This window comes from Sesamum indicum, linkage group LG1 (genome assembly GCF_026168435.1).
Source record: "Sesamum indicum cultivar Baizhima isolate 11 linkage group LG1, ASM2616843v1, whole genome shotgun sequence".
Taxonomy (NCBI): domain Eukaryota; kingdom Viridiplantae; phylum Streptophyta; class Magnoliopsida; order Lamiales; family Pedaliaceae; genus Sesamum; species Sesamum indicum.
The window spans coordinates 227,929-249,003 of record NC_142657.1 but is presented as its reverse complement, the minus strand read 5'-3'; the positions used below and the strand labels follow the sequence as shown (position 1 = coordinate 249,003).

Here is a 21,075-nt window from a genome sequence, read left to right as displayed (position 1 = left end):
GACTAATAGCGACATTTCTCTTTATTATTAATTAATTCTCAAGAAAATCAAAATTGATGGAAAATTGTACAGAAATGCTTGTGGTGGTTTCATTTCTTGACATTAATTAAGCTAATCTCATTTGCTCTTCAATTTGGATTAATTATTATCATAAAGTCAAAATTTTGATTTAATTAATTAGGAAAAAACAAAGTGGAATATTAAGTATAAGAAAAGAATTCAAATGGACCTAATTAACAATGATTTATATATCCAGAACATAAAAAGTAGGTAACCAGACATAATATATAATCCATTTCATTTAAGCAGTAGTGATAAGATGGCTGTAGTCGTCCCCAAATCAATGATTCATTTAAGTGCTCAAGTTGAAAAGAGAAGAGAAGATAAAACGGGGAAAAGTACAGTAACCTCCACTCAGATCATCATCTTTCCCTCCTCACAGAGATCAACTTGTGTAAGAACATCCATATTTGAGTGAAAAGAAAAATGTTGTGTACTTGTGATGAATGGATTTTAGTACATGTCCAAACCAATCTTAATTATCCACCACAAATACTAAAACGAGGAACACCCCCCAATTACACAAACAAGACTGTATCTGCCTGCTAAGATCCAAAAACAAATGGATTAACATCTCATGTTTATTTAAAGCGACAATGGTGACCAAATTTGAGATGTGTAGACGGCCACGGGTTTTTTAAGCATCTAATCATGCACAAGTGTAGATATGCTACTATATCCTTTCCAGAAAAAGAGGGGAAAAAGGGCCCCAACACCCTTTCTACTTGGTTAAAGAGAAAGCTGAAGAGGGCCCTTATGCTGATGTTCATGTACCAACTAACTCCCATATTTAACCCCACCTCTCTAAACATGGGACAAATTCATCCACACTACATACACAAACTTTCTTTACGTTTTATCTTTTTTCTTTGGTTTAACTTCTTTCACATATATCATCAACTCACAGTACAACATTTATATTTGTGTGTGTTGTGGTGGATGAGCAATCAGAGGTAGAGAATTTTCCAGTTATCTGAATGGCACAAACGCTACTAGCTAATGTATACCACTATGATGCAACAATGAGAAAAATGTTCGGTTTCTAGAGACTAGACCACAAAAACATAAACAATCCATTCATTATTTCATGTTATTGCATACCTTTTTTTACTAACAATTCAAACAAACTTATTATGTAACTCTAACGCATGAGCTGAAGCAGTCTCCTCCCAAGGAGAATAATTATCTCTCAAGAATGTTACTATTACTACGGTACCGATCCTTATTTCTGAAACATGCCAGACTAGCTGCAGCAACATACCAGCTCACACAGATCTAGTCCACTCTGCACCAGTATTCACAAGTTTGATATAGACATTCTTAAAATATTCGAAGAACAGATTTTGATCACCAGTGTACTTGGAGATCCACCTGTTCATCAAAAATAAGGGGGAAATTGTACTGCATATGCTAAATCAGGTTTACACAGGCACTAACTATGGTCATAAGGAAGGCACACCTGATGCACTCGTCATCCTCAACAAGAGCACGGTCTGAAGGAAGGCCAATCATACTCGACATTCTGCCTGCATAATAGAAAAACATTCAGGGGGGAAAATTAACTTAAGGATCTGGGTGAATTTGGAATTCTTGGGTAAAAACAATGAAGTTCTGCTGGTCTTCCAAGCTACTTAGGGTGCATGAAGAAATAATTAAAAGAAGGTGGATGATGGGGAAAAAAATTGCTGTATCACCTGAAGACGACCATGGCTTCTCTAGAAGAATCTTCAAGTATGAATTATCAAAGACTGTTGGGTTTCCAAAACCTTTACTTCCTAGGGTATGAGCACCAGACAATGCTACAAGCTCCTGTGCTCTGTAGATAATTCTCTTAAATAATTACTTCAACAATTTACAAATAAAATACATTCAATATAAACTATAAAAGTAGTAATGGTAAAAAAGAAGAGAAGAAAGGGAAGTAAATGAATAATTTCAAAAACATTAGCTGCATCATAGGATCAGGAAAAGTAAATGCATGTTTGAGTATGAAAAATACAACAAAACACACAAGTATGAACAGGTAAAGAGGAACTGTTAATGAATACTCACGAAGCATTTTCTTTGAAAACACAGCTTCATGGCTGTAGCATCCAGCAATTCTTCACCAAGTTTCCCTTCAGGATCAGGCACACTAGGAGGCGAAACATAGACTTTTTCAGAATTACCTCTTCTCAGAATCATGACCAACGAATTTTTTCATGGCTACGAGTTGTACCAATTTTTTCAGAATTACCTCTTCTCAGTTAAGTGCTAATATTTGTAAACTGAGTAGTTACAGTTCAGGTGCTTATGATGCTAACACATGTTTGTGTTATGCCACAAGTGGCAAGAGATATATTCATGGCATAATTCTATCTATTCAACTTTGCAAGCAATTAATGACTATTATAAACACTAATTTCAAAATTATTTGTTTGTCACATAAATTTATAATCTATTATCATATAAAAGAATTATAATTGGCTTCATACAAAAAAAAGGAAGAAGCCTTAGGGAGTTTGCTTGCATTTTTCCCCATATATAATTATATATACATACATACTGTAATCCAAACGGACATGAATAAGTCAACAAACAAAACCTTGAAAAATGTAACTAGATACAGACATAAACCTAAATGCCTGGTCATGATGGTAAGTTGAGTTACGTTGTATGAGATTTCACTCTTTCATTTGATGCTCATAGAGGCACATGTAGAATCGCTTACCTAACATTAGCAACATATTACAGGCAAACAATAGCATTTCTTCAATGTTATCATAGCAAGGGTAGAATTTGAGGGACGATCGCGCATAAGTAACAAATAATTTCACATCCAGAATTCACAACTCGGATTGATTGGGGCACCAGATACAACAAGTGAATCAAATGTCACCTGCTTCGTAACATAGGAAAGGAATGAAACATGTCAGGAATAGAACTGAGGCACTCAATATCATGATACTCCCAGAATCATTGAGGAAAATTGGGATCAGTTGTGTAACAAGTTAGGTATGATATGACAAGGAAGATGGGGCATAAACGTAGCATCACTAAACCAATATAAACGAGTAACAGAAGTCATTTGTAGCTCTCCAGGATTTGTTGTTGGAGCTAAAAAGACAAACACGAGCATGACAAGCGATCTAACTGAGGTCCATGTAAAACAGAAAAAAGAAGATTCACAACAATGGACCAGGCAATGCGTTGCTCAACATTAAAACAGTTCAAATAAGAAGTAAGGAGGTGATTCACGAGGGTGGGGACTGAAAGTTACAGGAGCTGGCAAAGCATGGACTCCAGAGTGATGCTAAGGGAAGTAACTCTGAGACAAAAACAAATTTGAGAGGTGAACAACATTGAGCTACTTCCATGTTGTCACTTGCGCACCAGGTTTCAAAGACAAGGCAGTCTGGGATAATGAGATGTGTGCCGTGAGAAAAGCAAGTGAGCTGCTATCTATATTTTCACACTAATCTTTTTCTTTTTCTTTAAAACAAAAAACTATTAGTCATTCAATTCAATTATTTATCATAATTTGTAATTTTTAATTTATAAATTTTTTTGTTAAATCAAATATTTCATATTAAATGATTATTGTGTAGACCTCTTTTATAATTGGATAGATCCACTAAATATGTGCTCCCAGGTTTTACACTTTTAACTTCATTTTCTGTTAATTTAGTCTTTACTTGACAATTTAATTTCAAAATAAAACTATAATTTTATTTAATACGAAACTAAAATATCGAGACAAATATTAAATGTAGCATATTATTATTTTTTCTGATCTTTAACTTTTTCTGTTATTATTATATTTCTAATTTGATTTTTGATCAAATAACAACTAAAAAGTTAATTTGTTTAAATATGAAAAAAGTTTGCAGTAAGTTATAATCTATATCATAAAAGAATTAAAAACTATTTCTGAATGGATGAATTTTTATCTAGGTTAACAATTAAAAACAAAAATTTATTAATATATTTAAATAGAAAATGAATATAATTAATGTAATTGTGTTACTGAATTTCTTATTTAAATATCCATAATTATAGGTGGGTGGGTTCACGCGCAACGCAACGCAACGCCCGTCTTCTCTCCTAGTTAACTTAAAAGGACATTCAAAATTAGTTTGTTCAACATAAAAATTAGCTGTCCACAATGTCAAGTGCAGTAGTAATGTCAACCCCCAAAAACAAAAATGAAAAATGAAAATGAAAAAACCAAGTCAAAAAAGGTCCAAGTTGAAGCTATTCTCAAAAACCAATATTCATATCAACGTACCAACTAGTGCAAAGAATAATCATCTTCTTTCACTATGTCAATGAATTTACCGAGTGTACAATATGGATGTCGCTCACTATTTGCTCTCCACAACCAAAAACATAGGAGGAGTATTTCATAACAAGAGGTGAAATCTCAATCAATCCCTTTGAAATATCCTATCTGCATCACTATATCAGATAACTAGCAAATGCAGAACCTCTCTCTATCTGCTCAATGCTTCTAGCTGAACCTCCATTCTTTCTGAAGATTGTGATTCTTTCTCTGTCCTCACCCTGCTTCGGCTGAGGAGGTCGACATCCTCCTCCTCACCATTACCCAATACCCAATTGCTTCTTCCAAGTATCCTGCCCCGCCTTTTTTTCATCTCATTATACTCCAAATATATTACAGTTAAAGCACCAATCAATAACCAAACTATCAGAGCCCAACTAAGGCCATTAACATTTTCATCTCCATACCTCTCTCCCAAATGTTTCATCCCACTGATTAGAGCAGCAACTCCTACAACTATAGCACATCTCCCAATTATAATATGAGTATACTCCCATATGAGTCTCGTTTTAGAAGTCTCCTCCCCGTTAGCAGGCTTCTTAGGTCTTAAGTAAGCATTTACTGGTTGTGCAACTGCCAGCAATATTGCCAGCATTCCAAACTTAACGTGCACAGAGTCAAAAGTTAGACCCCTGAGTTCAGCAACAGCAAACAAGAAACCAAGGAAAACAATAGCTAACCCTGAGTATTGCAGGTAAACATGAATCCGGAACCAATTGTCGTCTTTCACATGCTTCAAGTATCTAGCTGCCAGAATTCCACCAGGAAGCAGAATACCCCAAGCAAGAAACATCATGAACCCATGTACACCTAAAACAGGTCGCAAGTCCTCCTCTGCTTCTGCAGAACCACGCATTAGCAACACACTCATAGGCCTCTTGCTTGTTACAAAATGCATGTTTCCCACACTTAAATGGTCATCTGACCATTGAGCACCCATAGCCCAGATAACTTTCAAAGGAGTTGAAGGATCAACAATGTTGTTGCATTCTGGTCTTCCATTTGGATCACAAGATGGATTTAGAGGTCGGGTGAACTCCAGTGTAATGATGCCATTTTCAGATTTGCATCTCACATATGTCAAGTTCTCCTTTGTTGGATGCACATTTGAAGAATCCCTTCCATCAATCCAATAGGTATTCACCCTGCCTTTACCGCTGTCATCAACCCAACCAACATAAGCATAGCTGTTTACCATCCCACGACCAAACCCAATTGCCAGATAACCACTTTTTTTCTCACCCCTAGCTGCAATAGATATTGAGTTCTCTGACAGTGTCCAGAAAAGCATAACTTGCTGATCATCCAATGAGACACTGTTATTATACATATCAGGCAAGCCTCCATCAACCACTTGCACTTTCCAACCCATCTTTGGTACGTAAAGAGAGTGATAGTAAACAAGATCTGGTGTGTTTCTATCAGGTGCCCACACCATCTCCCCAGGACTAGCTTGTACACCTTCTGCTTCTGGACCCCCAAAATATATAGTCTCTGATGCGTTTCTCAAAGTTGCATTCCCGCCAATGGGATCAGATGTAACATATAACGCCACATCATGTCCAGCCTGTATAGAAAACTTCACTGGCACACCCCTCTCTACCCTCAGAATAGGGGCTTCCTTCTTGTTAATATAAAGAACTTTAGAAGGATTTGGTGGATTTGGGTAATGCAATGCTGGACCAGTTGATATAACAAGCGGCTCCTTTTTATCTGCAATGACAAGATCTTGATCCTCCTTATCTTGAGCATCCAATGGTCCTAAACAATCATTGACACGCGCAGAGATGTTAAGCCTCAAATGACCATATGTCCCGCCGTGATTTTGAGGAAGATATAAAGGACGTAGACTATCAGGAGGCTTAATCAGGCCTATTGCCCATATCACAATCATGTTCCCCCTAGGATCCACTTTCACATCATACTTGCTATCATTAGACTGCAATGGTCTCCAATACCTAACAAATGATACACCATCCTTCCTGTGCCCATAAACACACCTTGTATTGTTCACCAGCCCAATGGTACTCGTAGCATTATACATAGAATCTGGACAAACCCCCTGAACAGACCCATCCTCATTGACCATGCACTCACTATTCTTAGTTATATAATAATCATCCGCAAATGGTATTCCACCCTCCTTAAACCCTGTGATGGCCACATCACCACCTACCATCAAAGAACCTGAAGCATTGGGGTCTGCCCACCCAAAAGCCATATAATTCTGAATTCCAATTGCAGCCTCCAAACCAATATCAATGACATTATCCCCCTCCTTAAAACTCCACCTAATCCTATAATTATCAGAGAGCATTTTACAATTATCAAACATGGTGGGCTGCTCATTGTTTGATAAATTCACTCCACCGTTTGCAGAGTAATTAGTCAACAAAATGTGGCCAAAATCAGAGGCGGTGGGGATATCCCAAACTGCAACAACTTTAATTTGATCCCAAGTTACATTTTTGTGCAAATGAACAACAAAGGTGTCGTTTTTATAAGTCTGATTGAGGGTAGAATCGGAAATGATGAAACCATTGGTGAGATTTTGGAAATCATCAGCCGTGGCGCCCCACCAGTGGACGTCGTAGCCGGAGAGCATGTCAAAGTGGGAAACCCGAAAAGAACAATCATCAATGACAGAGAAGAGACCGCGCAGCTGGTGCTGCACCATGGTGAAGTGTGAGGTGAAGTTGAGAAGAGAGGTATTGGTCCGGGAGCAACCCAAAGCCGGATCGGAATAGGAGAAATGGATCAAAAACATAAAAAACCCAAAAAGGAAGAGGGAAGATGGGGCCATGGAGAGAGATCGAGGATGATGGATCTGGTAATTTTATGAAGGGGTCAAATATGCAGATGTGTGTGTTGTCGATTCAATATATGGAAGTATACATACATATATTCACATATAGGAAAGGGAGTAAGTGCATATGCGGGCGGGCAAGGATGTAAAACTTGAGGGGCGAAGCCGAAGAGAGGAGAAGGAGAGAGACCAACCTGGATTGGAATGACAGAGAGTCGGATGGCGAAGAGGAGAGAGGAGCAGCAAAGGCTGGGGACTGGGGTTTTCGAGAATAGAGATCAGCAGCTTCTAACCTTGTACCTTGTTCTTGAGTTCAATGTATTGTTTGTACGTGGCCAAAAAAGAAAAATGAGTTTAACATAAATATTGAGATGGGGTTTGTCTTTTATCTAAAATAAAATATATCGATCAATAAAATATTGAACAAAAATCTCAACATAATAAAATATTATAATATTAAAATTATATTAATATAATTTATTTTTATTTGATAATAAAAAAATAAATAACCCACCACTTCAATCAATTCCCTACAGAAGCTACATAGATCAAATATGATACAAGTAATGATCCTGCTACATTTAATCCCAATGCCATTGAAAAGAATGATAGTTGTGGATGATTAGGTATCTATACTATACCATTTCTACTAATAAATGCAAGTAATTTTGGAATTACAATAACTATCCCTTAACAATTTTTTTATTATTTTTGGAATACCCAAAACGCGTGTGACTACCTCAACAATTCTAACCTAATCAGTTTGAAAACCCTTTTTCTTCATCCCTTGAAGCCATTGTTTTACCTTTTTTAACAATCCAGAGGTTGCAAATGCCTTCTCTTTGAGGATTCTGGTAATACCAATATTGACTCCATGCAAATGTACAAAAACTTTAGTATAAGGCTGATGACAAGGAGAATGACCCAACAGCATCACAATTTCTCCATCACCATCCCCAGAATGTTGCTGCTGCGCTCCCCATTCATTCCCAATTACATTCTTTGAGCCATAAACAAATTAAACTCAATTGCCTAGACTGAAATTGGGAAGCCAAGCCACTTGAGGTGACAAAATATCCCCATAAAGGGCCCAAACACCCTCTCTATTTAGTTAAAGAGAGCTGAAGAGGGCCCTTATGCTGATGTTCATGTACTAACTAACTCCCATATTTAACCCCACCTCTCTAAACATGGGACAAATTCATCCACACTACACACACAAACTTTCTTTCATTTATCTTTTTTCTTTTGTTAACTTCTTTCACATATATCATCAACTCACAGTACAACATTTATATTTGTGTGTGTTGTGGTGGATGAGCAATCAGAGGTAGAGAATTTTCCAGTTATCTGTATGGCACAAACGCTACTAGCTAATGTATACCACTATGATGCAACAATGAGAAAAATGTTCGGTTTCTAGAAACTACCAAAAAATACACCACCACAAAAACATAAACAATCCATTCATTATTTCATGTTATTGCATACCTTTTTTTACTAACAATTCAAACAAACTTATTATGTAACTCTAAGGCATGAGCTGAAGCAGTCTCCTCCCAAGGAGAATAATTCTCTCAAGAATGTTACTATTACTACGCTACCGATCCTTATTTCTGAAACATGCCAAACTAGCTGCAGCAACATACCAGCTCACACAGATCTAGTCCACTCTGCACCAGTATTCACAAGTTTGATATAGACATTCTTAAAATCTTCGAAGAACAGATTTTGATCATCAGCGTACTTGGAGATCCACCTGTTCATCAAAAATAAGGGGGAAATTTTACTGCATATGCTAAATCAGGTTTACACAGGCACTAACTATGGTCATAAAGAAGGCACACCTGATGCACTCATCATCCTCAACAAGAGCACGGTCTGAAGGAAGGCCAATCATACTCGACATTCCGCCTGCATAAATAGAAAAACATTCAGGGGGAAAAATTAACTCAAGGATCTGGGGGAATTTGGAATTCTTGAGTAAAAACGATTCCAAACAATGAAGTTCTGCTGGTCTTCCGAGCTACTTAGGGTGCATGAAGAAATAATTAAAAGGTGGCATGATGGGGAAAAAATTGCTGTATCACCTGAAGATGACCATGGCTTCTCTAGAAGAATCTTGAAGTATGAATTATCAAAGACTGTTGGGTTTCCAAAACCTTTACTTCCTAGGGTATGAGCCCCAGACAATGCTACTAGCTCCTGTGCTCTGTAGATAAATTCTCTTAAATAACTACTTCAACAATTTACAAACGATATAAACTATAAAAGTACTAATGGTAAAAAAGAAGGCAAGGAAAAGGAAAAGAAGAAAGGGAAGTAAATGAATAATTTCAATAACATTAGCTGCATCATAGGATCAGGAAAAGTAAATGCATGTTTGAGTATGAAAAATACAACAAAACACACAAGTATGAACAGGTAAAGAGGAACTGTTAATGAATACTCACGTGAAGCCTTTTTTTTTAAAACATTGCTTCATGGCTGTAGCATTCAGCGATTCTTCAGGAAGTTTCCCTTCAGGATCAGGCACCCTAGAAGCAAAACATAGACTTTTCAGAATTGCCACTTCTGAGAATCATGACCAATGAATTTTTTCATGGCTCCGAGTTATAAGAATTGTATCCAATGCAATCCACAGTTGAAACATCAATAGCTTGTTATGATTGCACTGCCGCCATTTTGGTGTGAACAGGATATGGCTCAGTTAAGTGCTAATATTTGTATACTGAGTAGTTACAGTTCAGGTGCTTATGATGCTAACACGTGGTAGGGGCTGTTTGTGTTATGCCACAAGTGGTGAGAGATATATTCATGGCATAATTTGTCTAATCTAATCCTATTCTTACAGAGAGATTAGCAAAACAAACCAACAACAAGCAACAAGAGATAAGAGTTAGCCCTTTACTTTGCATCTACTCTTCCCAATTGAACAGGGATCTTTGGACCTCCGCATACTAATACAGCTTCTGCTCCAGCCACAGCGATGAAATCCGCCCAGGATACTTGCAAGTGCACCGGTAACAAAGTTGTTATATGGTTTATATTGACCACTGAAGCAAATAACCCTCAAGGTTTGCTAAACAAAATACCTGGACGTATTGCATCCACTTGAACTTTTGCTTTCTCCAAAATCTAGACAAAAATGCATCCATTCAGGAGTTAGCTGATCGGAGGCCATACAAGGGTTGAAGATGCTGGATGCATGGTGAAGGCAACAAGAATCTCAAATTAAATAAGAAAATCAAAAAAGTTGTAAACAGTCCGCCGACTTAGACTAGCCCAACAGAAATGTGCAAGAGGTTTCAGAGAAATGGAAATAAAGAAGCTAAGACGGAAAGCTTACTTTCACTGACTTCTTAAGACCCATGTTTTCCGGTCTGTCAAGTTCATACACTATTGATCCATTCATACCACCTAAAATAACAAAAAAAGATTGCATAAAAACAAAAATGATGGGGAATAAAAGGCTATCATTAACTTTAGGTGAAGAGCAAACAACAAACAAGATTTGAGTCGTGATGATATTTGCTCATGCATATTTAATAAGTCGTTCCGTCGTGAATACCTTTTGAAGTCACCTTTCTGACATAGTGTTAAACACTAGTGTTTCAATTCCAAGTGATATAACAACCAATTACTAATGATCCTAAAAGAAGATTTCTTCTGCCTTCCAAATTCCTTCCTTCCTTTTCTTTATAGTAGAAAAATGAAATTTCTGAACACGAGTACCTGTTCTGTCACCCTTGTCAAAAGTTCCAGCATCATGAAAAACTAAACGAAGTAAACCAGCAGCCTTGCCCTTGGACAATACCTTCCTAATCTCTTCCTGTAAGAGAGACATTTCACTGGACCCAAGACCCCGAGGTCAGTAAGCAATACAAAAGCAATATCATAAGAATAACTGGCTGCCACTCTTGAGTAGATTCTGAATGTGACAGAGAGAAAGAATTTCGAACACAGAGTGGTTCTTCAGTAAGTTTTTCTAGCTTCATTCTATGAAAGGTGTAATAGTTTGTGCTTAAAATGTGAAATTTAGATGTAACGTTTGTTATTCTACCGTTTCCTAAAAAAACAATGATCTACTGAACTAAACTTGAATAGAATAAAAAAAAAAAAAAAACTTGAATAGATAAAACAGACTTGAATTGCAGGTGAATCTTTCTGAAGTGAGCAAGTTTTGGAGTCGATGTAGCTGAATAGAAGTAAAATCACCTTAATTACATGTAAGTGTATGAAAAAGAAGAATGGATCTTGAGCACTGGAAACAGTGTCATATCCAATTTGGTCAGTGTTAAGAAGTTAACAGAAAATCATAATTCGAGTAATATAACCAAAAACACTCAATTCAAATCCACGTACATTAACATCGTGTAAATTAAACTAAGAAATGTATACCGGACTCACTCAGTAGCAGCGGCAAAGCTGGGAGAAGTAAGGAGAAACGACGCGGTAGCCATATACATAAGCGCTCGCCTCCCAAATAGATAATTAGGAGAAGCAGCAGCACAGGGTGAGGCTGAGGCCAGGGTGAGGCTTTTCCCTCCGCATTTGACCGCCGGCAAGTTTCTGGATGGTAATCTTAGGAGGTAAGTGGCTGCGCTAAAGGAGCTAGCTGAACGGAGCGACGAGGGATCGACGGCGGCGGTGCTCAACCTCATCTTCAATAAACGGCTGAGAATTCTTGGCGGGTTGGTTTCGGTTATTAATGTTGTAGGCCAAACTAATCAGTACAGTACAATCGAATTGGTGGTAGGGATTTTAACCAAAGTCTGTTTAACATTGTAATTATAATATCAAAAGAATGTAATTGTTTTTGGTGGTTGTTTAATTTGTTTTCTTGCAACCCATTAACTGCTCCCCGCACCAACTATATCTTTGTTTGTTTGGTCTCAACTATTAAATGTCTATCTTTTAGACAGACTTGTCCAATTCAAGCAATGACAACCATTGTGTTTGTTATTTTTATAACTGCTAACTGCACATGAAAGCAGAATCTGGCAACCGAAATGGAGAAGGCCCATTGCTGCAACATGTACAAGCTATGTATCCTGTTGAAAAACATCAACTTCTTTTTTATCATTCAGACCATTAATTTACAGATCAAGAATACAACTGCAGCATTAGCATCATCATAACTCGTGTTCCAAAATTTCTGCTATTAATCTAAGAACTTTACAGAATACAACCCACAAAAATTACACGAAGGGGACACCGGTTTACATGTGATCTACTCATCTGCAAAGGCCTACAATCCTACCGGAACACTTTTTTTTATTGCCAGCAACTGTTATCTTGGACCAGAAAGGCGAACTGCAGAGAGATATGCATCGCTGTTACAATCCGATGGCCCTGAGGAAGTTCCCTCTTCGCTGATTGACTTAAAGAAACTTGAGTAAAGACGTGACCCGAGTTGAGAAGCTGTGGGAGGTGGCGGGACGGGACTCAGCCCTTCAAGCATTTGCACTACTCTAGTCATTGGTGGCCGCAGATGCATATCATCCTGTATGCACCACAAAGCAACCTTGATTGCTATAGCCACCCTTTCATCCTCTTCATCTATCTTCAATTTGGCATCAATGATGTCCTTCAACTTCCCTTCTTCCAACATTTTGAAGGCATATGACGGAAAGTGGGACTTCTCAGAACTTTCTGCAGCATCATAATTTTTCCGACCACCGAGTAATTCAAGCAATACCATCCCGTAGCTATAAACATCACTCTTCTCAGATATGGCATAGTTGGTGATCCATTCTGGTGCAAGGTACCCTCTGGTGCCCCTTAACGTCGTGAAAACATGGCTTTGTTCTCTATTCATGAGCTTGGCCAGGCCAAAATCCGATACTTTGGCCATAAAGTGATCATCAAGAAGCACGTTCTCAGGCTTTATGTCACAATGAACTATCTTTACATCACAGTCCTCATGGAGATAAGCTAGTCCTTTGGCCGTAGCCACAGCGATATTGTATCTCGTGTCCCAATCCAATAAGAACTCGCCTTTGCCTTTCCTGAAAAGCCATTTATCTAATGATCCGTTCGCCATGTACTCATATGCAAGAAGCCGGTGGCTTCCTTCTGCACAGAAGCCTTTGAGCCTCACCAGATGAAGATGATGGATGCTGCCTATGATGCTTACTTCAGCACGAAATTCTTTCTTACCCTGACCGATACCTTCCAATTTCTTCACAGCCACCCTGGTGCCATCAGGAAGAGTACCTTGATAAACTGAACCAAACCCCCCTTGGCCAAGTTTCACGGTGAAGTTATTTGTTGCCGTCTGGAGATCTTTGTAGCAGAAACGGATTGGCATCCCAGATAAACCTTCCAAGAAATTATCCTCTTCTGAACTCTCTTTAGAAGTGTCTGGCACTTTCTTGTTCTTTCGGTATAAATGAAATCCCGTAAAAAGCAGACCTAGTATAACAATGACTGTTATAATTACAATGACAATGACTACTGGAAAGTGTTTATTGCCACTGCCTCCACTGTTTCCCCCACTGTCTCCACTTGTCGAGATTTTGATATAGGAAGTGTAGTCAGCCCCATCATGGGATCCTTCCATACTGCCTATCTCATTAAAGAGAAAGCAATTCCCTGAACTGCTCTGGAAGAACATTGCAGCGCAGGAACAATTCTTTAGGCAAGAAGCTTTGCAGCCATCTAAAGTTGTGTTAGAGATTGGTGGAACAAAATCAAGCGCGAAATAACTAAGGCCATCACCACCACTCACAAGGTCCACAGAACCCATTGAGTTATCGCATGGGGGGAGAGCCACTGACTTGCAAGAGGGAAGAGTAGATGGACACTGGCACATGTTGCCTGGATAACATATAAAGTATGGATCACAAGCTGCAGGCCTACTACACTGATCTACAGGTATTCTTGTCGAGGTGGGATTGGACGAATCTTGTTGGAGCATAGTAAAAGTGATGAAGCCATCATCTCCTAACACGGCCACCCAAGTTGCATTTGCATTGCTAACATCTGAGAAAATGAACTGCCATAGCAAGACCTTATTTGGATCGAAGAATTTCCAAGAGTTTGCACTAAGAACTGCAGAAGTTACATCGCCACCACCTTTATTGATGGTTATTCGGGTGTCTCTTCTCATAGACCAGTATGGCTGCGGGGGCTGGAAACCTGCGGAAAGAAGCATATCCCCAGACTTAATCTCAAGGGAATAGGTCAAGTTATTGGAGCCAGGATCGCTAACGAGTTTCATGCCTTGAGAGAATTCCTGGTTTGACAGAAGGGTATTTGTTGGATGGCTAAAAGTCTGCCACACTATGCTGCCATCATTCCCGAGCAAAACAAGATTTCCAGAATCCAGCAATTCCATAGCAGAAACTCCTTTGTTAGCAGTGCCGGTCGACCAAATCGTGGATCCCCCTTTCTCTAAGTATGCATTGCCGTTGTTATCAAAGGCAAAGTGATCCGAGTTGTGAACTGGGGAGCCTCTGTTGGCAGTCCAAACTACAGTCGAGCTGCTCTTGTGAATCACAACAAGCAGAAACAGGGTAACATCTTTGGTAGTGGTGAAACCAAAAGCAAAATTGGAGTTATTGGACAAGAGAAACAACCCATCATTGTCTATCCACAGCATTTGAGATCCTCTAAATCCTGGACTCAATTTCCCAATATTTCGAACACTGGCAGTGCATGTTTTCAGCAAAAACACAATACACAAACACACAACAGAATTGGACAGGAAACCCCACTTTCCCATGACAAGGATTTTATTCAAGTGAATTACCCCAAAGCAAACAAGGATTGGAAGAATCAACTCATAAAACTCACTGCACAAATTTCAACTTTGAAGAAGGACATCCCACGACTCTAAAACCACAAAAACAAAACATCAAGAACCCAAGAGATCCTGGAAGTCGGATTTTTTCACACACAAATGTTGCTGGATAGTAGTATTACAGACAGGAAGTGATAGCAGAATTAACAATGTTACGGTACCTTTCTTACAACCAAGAAGCTATAACTGATTCTGTAGAAAAAGAGAAGGAGAAAAAGTAGAGCAGCTACACAAATTGCAGGCTGCTGCTAATCTGTATCCATCAAATGGGACTGCAATTGGCTAATAAAGAAATATGACTTAAAAATGAAATCTTCATTCTTATGATAGAAAAAAAAAAAAAAAAAAAAAGAAAGAGGCAATTAATGAGCAGAGGAGAAAGGACATGTATTGATAGCAATCCCAGAGTGGTAGCTATCAAGAATTGAAGTGTTGGGTAAGAGTAAGAGGAGAAGAAAAACAAGTAGCAGGTAACGAAGACATACAAAGGCGAAATGGATGAATCTGTTTGAGCTGATGTCAAAGTCTTGGAGAGATCTGAGGTGGGCATTAACTTTTGTTGTTTCTGTCCAAAATACAGGTGTGTAGGTGTAGGGGGTTTGCGCTACTAATAAATATATTATGGGCCACGACCAAAGTTTTGAAAGAAACTGATTAAACTAATGAGCGGAGGCTCATATATCCATAATTCACATCTTCATCTAATATAAATGATCGTGATGATGATGATGGGAAGAAAATTTAGTCAACACATGGATGGAAAGTGATCATCAACACACTCGTATTATTTGATGCAAGAAAAAAAAAAAAGTATATATATCAAGAATTATAAGATGAAACAAAGTATTCAAATGAGAATGAGCATGAACATGAGCTCATAATTTTGTAATATATAAAACCCCATGAGATCAATATAAAGATATATAAGTAGGGGCAATAGTGTAGTATTATTAATGGAGTGATTGTGCCATGTTCCATAAGTGTTTTGGTTTTTAGATGAGATGGAATTAAATAAATGGTTGTGGATCCATAATTAATTAAAATGAGAGGGGTTGGAATAATTGGAAGATTGTGAGCAAAACCAAATGAATTTAAGATAGAAACTTGAAGGTGTCAACAACACCAACTTGCCCAATAAATGCTGCTTGCTTTTTCTCTTAATTTATTGGATTTAGCTGTTATGTGGATGTTAGGTGGGCAACCTTCTTTTTTCCTTTGTCCTCCTTTACAAACTTCTCTCAAATTCATCTACTGCTAATTAATTATAAATGAGTTATGCATCTGTAAATATATTCATTATATAATCAATTACATTATTATAAAAGTTAATAAAATTAATCGGTTTATGATTAAAAAAAGATTTATGAACTCAAAGTCAAACTGTTTGTAAATTATAGTAATAAAAGCGAATGATTAATTCTTAAATGTGAATGAATCCTCTAAAGATACATAGGAGAGAGGCTCTGATCATGAATATAGAAAAAGGATTCTCATTTCTGGCACCATGTGATTCTGGGGTGTGAGCCTACAGCTCTAATTCCACGGTTCTGATTTGACCCCAGAGCAGAGAAGTCACTGGGATTTATATTTGATTATTATTATTATCATTATTAGGATTGTTGATTATGAGGTTGTTCTAAAAACGAGAATCCAAATCTTGATTGGCGATAGGGTGGTGGTCGTAGGATGATGCTTCTGGAGATTTGCGTCCGTTTTCACCACTCACTGTCCCTCACCCTCACACTCACCTGCCTTGTATAAAGTATTCTCGTACCTCGGGACTTTATCATTCTTATCATCATCCTTTTCTAATTGATGGAGAAAAAAAATCAAGCTAAACAAGTAATGATGATATTTTTAAGAAGAAAGGTCCAAGTCAAATTTATCAATTAATGCAAAATAATAAATTACTAAAATAACTCCAGCCAATAAATCATAGTTATGTAATAGAAAATAGATGAGGGTTAAAGTAGTATTTTACCTATACATACCCTAAGAAACATACCTCCTTATTTTTGAATTTGAAGGGAGAGAATTACTTGAAAGGATTTCAGTGTGAAGCATGTTCAATCGCGTCCCAATAATACAAATTTAGTAGATATCGCCTTTGGCAACATCAACTTGGCGCTGTTTGTGGGCACGTGCGGTTCGACATTTGAAGTTGAACCCTAAATCAAGAACAAGGAATGAAAATGGAGGCGTAGGAAAACTTGAAGGGATTTTCGAGCAAGCACCCCAAAAAAAAATCCAACAACCATTCGGGCCCAAGAGGGGGAAGGCAATAGAAGACCCGAAGAGCAAGAGGAGCACGAGCAACCTCCCCTTCCCCTTATGCTCCAGCTTACACATGACGCCCTTCAACAATTAATCAAACATTCCTCAGCACAAGCTGTGTCAAGGGCGACTGCACAGTACATCGCAGAGCATGTGGCGCCGCCGCAACCTCCTTGTTACCCTCTTAAAGGAGAATCGTCCAGGAGAAGAATTCCTCAAGAGGGAGAGAAGAGGTTAAGCACCTCCCCCTCTTGGAGGAAAGTCATCCTATAGAGGAGAACCTCAAGAAGCACCTCCCCTCTTTGAGGAGAGTTATCCAACAGAGGAGAATCTCAAGAGGAGATAGGAGGTCAAAGCACCTCCCCTTCTTGAAGGAAAGCCGCTCAGAAGAAGAATTCTTCAAAAGGAGAGAGTAGGTTAAGCACCTCTCCCTCTTTGAGGAAAGTCATCCAACAGAGGAGAACCTCAGGAAGATAAAGGAGGTCAAGCACCCCTCCCCCACACTTATTGGAAAGTCATCCAGTAGAGGAGAACTTCAAGAGGAGATAGGAGGTCAAGCACCTCCCTCTCTTCAAGGAGAGTCATTCGAAAGAAGAATTCTTAAGAGGAGAGAGGAGGTCAAACACCTCCCCTTCTTGGAGGATAGTCATCCAATAGAGCAGAACTTCAAGAGGAAATAGGAGGTCAAGCACATCCCCCTCTTGAAGGAAAGTCATCTCGAAGAATTCCTTAAGAGGAAAGAGGAGGTCAAACACCTCCCTTTCTTGAAGGAGAGTCATCCGGAAGAGGAGAGCCTCAACAGAAGAGAGAAGGTCAAGCACCTTCCCCCTCTTAGAGGAGAGTGATCCTAAAGAAAGCCTCAAAAGGAGAAAGAAGGTCAAACACCTCTGCATTTTGAAAGAAGCTATCACAAAGTTGGAGAAAGCTTCAAGGGGAGAAGGGGGGACGAGCACCTCCTCTCATAGGAGTATTGTTTCAAAGAGAAGATCCCCAAATAAAGATGGAAGGTCAAGTATCTTCAGGTTCACCACCCAACAAAGTATGGGGAAATCTCAACTTACATATTAGTGGTTGCACCATCAAAAGTGTAATCCTTTTGCACCCCACCGAATGGCCTAAGTTGTGGAATATGGGATTAAAATCCCGAACTTGATCAAGTACAAAGGGGCAGAAAGCGCATGACCAAAGCCCGACACTCGAGTCTACCAAAGAAACTTTCAAATAGGCGACTTAGTATGGAGAATGTCAGCCTTTTAATAAATTAAATGCAATGAAAAAGTAGGAAGACACTCGAAGGAACTCTCATGAAATTCCCAAGGAATGTCTAAAAATAATTGAAGGAACTCCTAAAAAGTTCTATAAAAATAATCTATGAAACTCCAAAGAAGTTCCATAAAAACAATAAAAGGAAATCCTATGAAGTTCCTGCATGATGCCTAAAAATAATCAAAGAAATTGCTAAGAAGTTCCCTAGAAGGCGCTCGAAGGAACTCCTATGAAGTTCCCAAGTGATGTCTAAAAACAATCAAAGGAACTCCTAAGAAGATTCATTGATGATATTCAAAGGAACTCCTATGAAGTTCCTAAATCACGTTTAAAAATAACCAAAGGACTCCTAAAAAGTTCCGTAAAAAATAATGAAAGAAACTCCTAAGAAATTCCGTAAAATTGGTCGAAGTAATTGCAAGCAAATACACATCATCATTGTACAAAGGACTCCTAAGAAGTCCCAAAAAAGTACATGGAGAAAAAAAGGCAACAAGAATATATGTTGTCCCGATTACAAAATACAAAATTAATAAAGAAAGCTATGAGGTAAGTCAAGCGCGATTGCCCCTAATGTTATGAGCACCCTCAACAAGTGGCTCATCTACAACTTCCACCTCGCCTTCTTCAGTAACATACTCATCAATCACAGGGGGAGGGGGGGGGGGGCGAGGTCAAGGAATATGAAATCCTCCCTTGCAAGGCGACCACACTGTCTCAGCTTAGAGTGATACGGCCTAATCACTTGAGTATCATTGGTTCTCGCTACCACGACACCTTCAAACTCCTCAAGACTCAAGAGTTTTTGACATCCATAAACGTGGCAACGAAGCTGGGGCTGGGGGGCTATAGACAACTCCAACTCATCACTTTGGGTATGGACATGACTAGTAATTATTTGAGACAAATCAGAGCACATTAAATTTTCAAGAGAATCGAATGACTCTCGAGCGGTTTCCTAATTGCCTCAATAACTTCATCTTGAAAATCAACAATCCCCACAGAGTGGAAGGCAAAGACGAACTAAACGCAACCTTGCAGACAATATCTGGTCTAGGCAGCTCACCATGACCAGATGAGGCTGGTCGAGCCGCTGATCCTCGACTAGTTGCAGCGTCGCTCTCTACCAGTGGCTACGCTGCCCCCATCCAACGACAACTTTCCACTCTCAGTATATTTTCTCGACATATGGAAACCTAATCCAGAAAAAATCTAACCGAGTCCCAAGTACGTTTGCCCATAGCAGGCAAAATTGACGCGACCTAACACAACAAAGCGAGACATAACTAGATAAAGTGGGACGCAACACTATAAAATGTGAGATGACACAACGCGATGCGACGCTGTTGGGGCACAACACAATGCGACGCGCACAACGCAATGCGAGATGTAATGCATGACATGGTGTGATGCGACATGACAAAACGCAATGTGAGATGACATAGCGCTATGCGACGCAATGTGACTATATGATTTGCTAGGTCTACCTTACCCCTATGGCGACAAATGGCCTTGACCCACAACGTCGTCATCTTCAACCAACGACGATACCGCTCTTTAACTGCGATGTATCCTCATTTGATATCCTAATACAGGTCAAATTTGAGAAGAGCCCGAGATCATAATTTAATTCCTAAATATCCTCATGATATCCATAAGTTGGGGGCTGTTGATGGAGAAAAGATTTCAAGTTAAATAAGACAATGATGACATTTTAAAAAAGAAAGGTCCAATTCAAACTTACCAAATTGATGTGGAACAACGAATTACTAGAACAACCCCAACCAATAAATCATAGCAAGTATTAGGGGGTAGGTGAAGATTAAAGTAATATTTTACTCATACGTACCCTAAATAGCATGTATTTGTATTAGTATAAATACCCCCTCATTTTTTCATTTGAAGGGAGAAAAAACACTTGTAAGGATTCCAGTGTGAAGTGTGTTAAATCGAGCCCTAAGTCGATATCGCGACATCAATTATTATTTTTAAAAAAAAAAAGAAATATTGAATGAGAAAGGAGAAGTGGGGAAATTAAGTGCTTGGGGTTAGGCATTGAAAAATGAAATCTATCTTTGATATAAATATAAATATAAAGAAAGGAAAAAGTGAAATAAGCAGCTGGTTTTGCTTAAGTCGCACTCTTCTTCAACTGCACAATTAATTAAACGCACTCTCACTAAACTAATAAGCATTAGGTTAGAAAATTTAGGGTGTCGAAAAAGTTGAGGATTTCCATTGGGAGGATACTACTTATTTTCTCTTCATATCTATCTATCTTTGATTTTGTGAAGTGGGATTCAGTAGAATGGATTGAGATGTGCGCCTTTTCTTTTTCCAACCTCCATTTTTTTTTTTTTTTTTTATAATTTACTAGGAAAAAAGATGTGTGTTGCACCTAAACCCACATATAATAATGGACATTTATAAAATAAATATTTAAATAAGAAATCCAATAACACAATTAAATTTAATACATAAATCATATTTATTTTCTATTCAAATATATTAATAAATTATTTATTTTTTGTTTTTAATTGT

General features: G+C 38.4%; 3 protein-coding genes and 1 long non-coding RNA gene across 4 annotated transcripts; all 4 read right to left on the bottom strand.

Annotated features, from left to right (window-relative positions):
- Nucleotides 1-1,029: 1,029 nt before the first annotated feature.
- On the bottom strand, nucleotides 1,030-3,196 carry LOC105155569 (uncharacterized). Its single transcript, XR_016064939.1, has 5 exons — nucleotides 2,771-3,196; nucleotides 2,113-2,194; nucleotides 1,755-1,876; nucleotides 1,520-1,586; nucleotides 1,030-1,431 (listed from the first exon to the last, which is right to left on the bottom strand). It is a non-coding gene; the product is annotated as an uncharacterized LOC105155569 (long non-coding RNA).
- A 1,098-nt stretch (nucleotides 3,197-4,294) lies between these two features.
- On the bottom strand, nucleotides 4,295-7,526 carry LOC105155488 (DOMON domain-containing protein / dopamine beta-monooxygenase N-terminal domain-containing protein). Its single transcript, XM_011071400.3, has one exon. It carries the CDS (start codon nucleotides 7,182-7,184, stop codon nucleotides 4,533-4,535), a length of 2,652 nt encoding a protein of 883 aa, XP_011069702.1. The 5' UTR covers nucleotides 7,185-7,526; the 3' UTR covers nucleotides 4,295-4,532.
- Nucleotides 7,527-8,624: 1,098 nt separating this feature from the next.
- Nucleotides 8,625-12,052, bottom strand: APX6 (ascorbate peroxidase 6). The gene is made up of 9 exons (XM_011071236.3): nucleotides 11,598-12,052; nucleotides 10,923-11,038; nucleotides 10,537-10,607; nucleotides 10,283-10,325; nucleotides 10,099-10,195; nucleotides 9,641-9,724; nucleotides 9,278-9,399; nucleotides 9,035-9,101; nucleotides 8,625-8,946 (listed from the first exon to the last, which is right to left on the bottom strand). The coding sequence occupies exons 1-9, from the start codon at nucleotides 11,849-11,851 to the stop codon at nucleotides 8,841-8,843; spliced, it is 960 nt and encodes a 319-aa protein (XP_011069538.1). The 5' UTR covers nucleotides 11,852-12,052; the 3' UTR covers nucleotides 8,625-8,840.
- A 185-nt stretch (nucleotides 12,053-12,237) lies between these two features.
- On the bottom strand, nucleotides 12,238-15,576 carry SD2-5 (S-domain-2 5). The gene has a single exon (XM_011103512.3). It carries the CDS (start codon nucleotides 14,914-14,916, stop codon nucleotides 12,481-12,483), a length of 2,436 nt encoding a protein of 811 aa, XP_011101814.1. The 5' UTR covers nucleotides 14,917-15,576; the 3' UTR covers nucleotides 12,238-12,480.
- Nucleotides 15,577-21,075: the final 5,499 nt, after the last annotated feature.

Bases quoted from the DNA above. Each gene is read 5' to 3' on its own strand.
- LOC105155488 (XM_011071400.3), bottom strand. From the start codon at position 7,184: ATGGCCCCATCTTCCCTCTTCCTTTTTGGGTTTTTTATGTTTTTGATC.
- APX6 (XM_011071236.3), bottom strand. From the start codon at position 11,851: ATGAGGTTGAGCACCGCCGCCGTCGATCCCTCGTCGCTCCGTTCAGCT. The intron at 10,196-10,282 runs GTATTTTGTTTA...TGCACTTGCAAG, and splicing joins AGTGGATGCAATACGTCCAG to TATCCTGGGCGGATTTCATC. The intron at 9,102-9,277 runs GTGATACAGCAA...CTATTTATGCAG, and splicing joins GAAGCCATGGTCATCTTCAG to GCGGAATGTCGAGTATGATT.
- SD2-5 (XM_011103512.3), bottom strand. From the start codon at position 14,916: ATGGGAAAGTGGGGTTTCCTGTCCAATTCTGTTGTGTGTTTGTGTATT.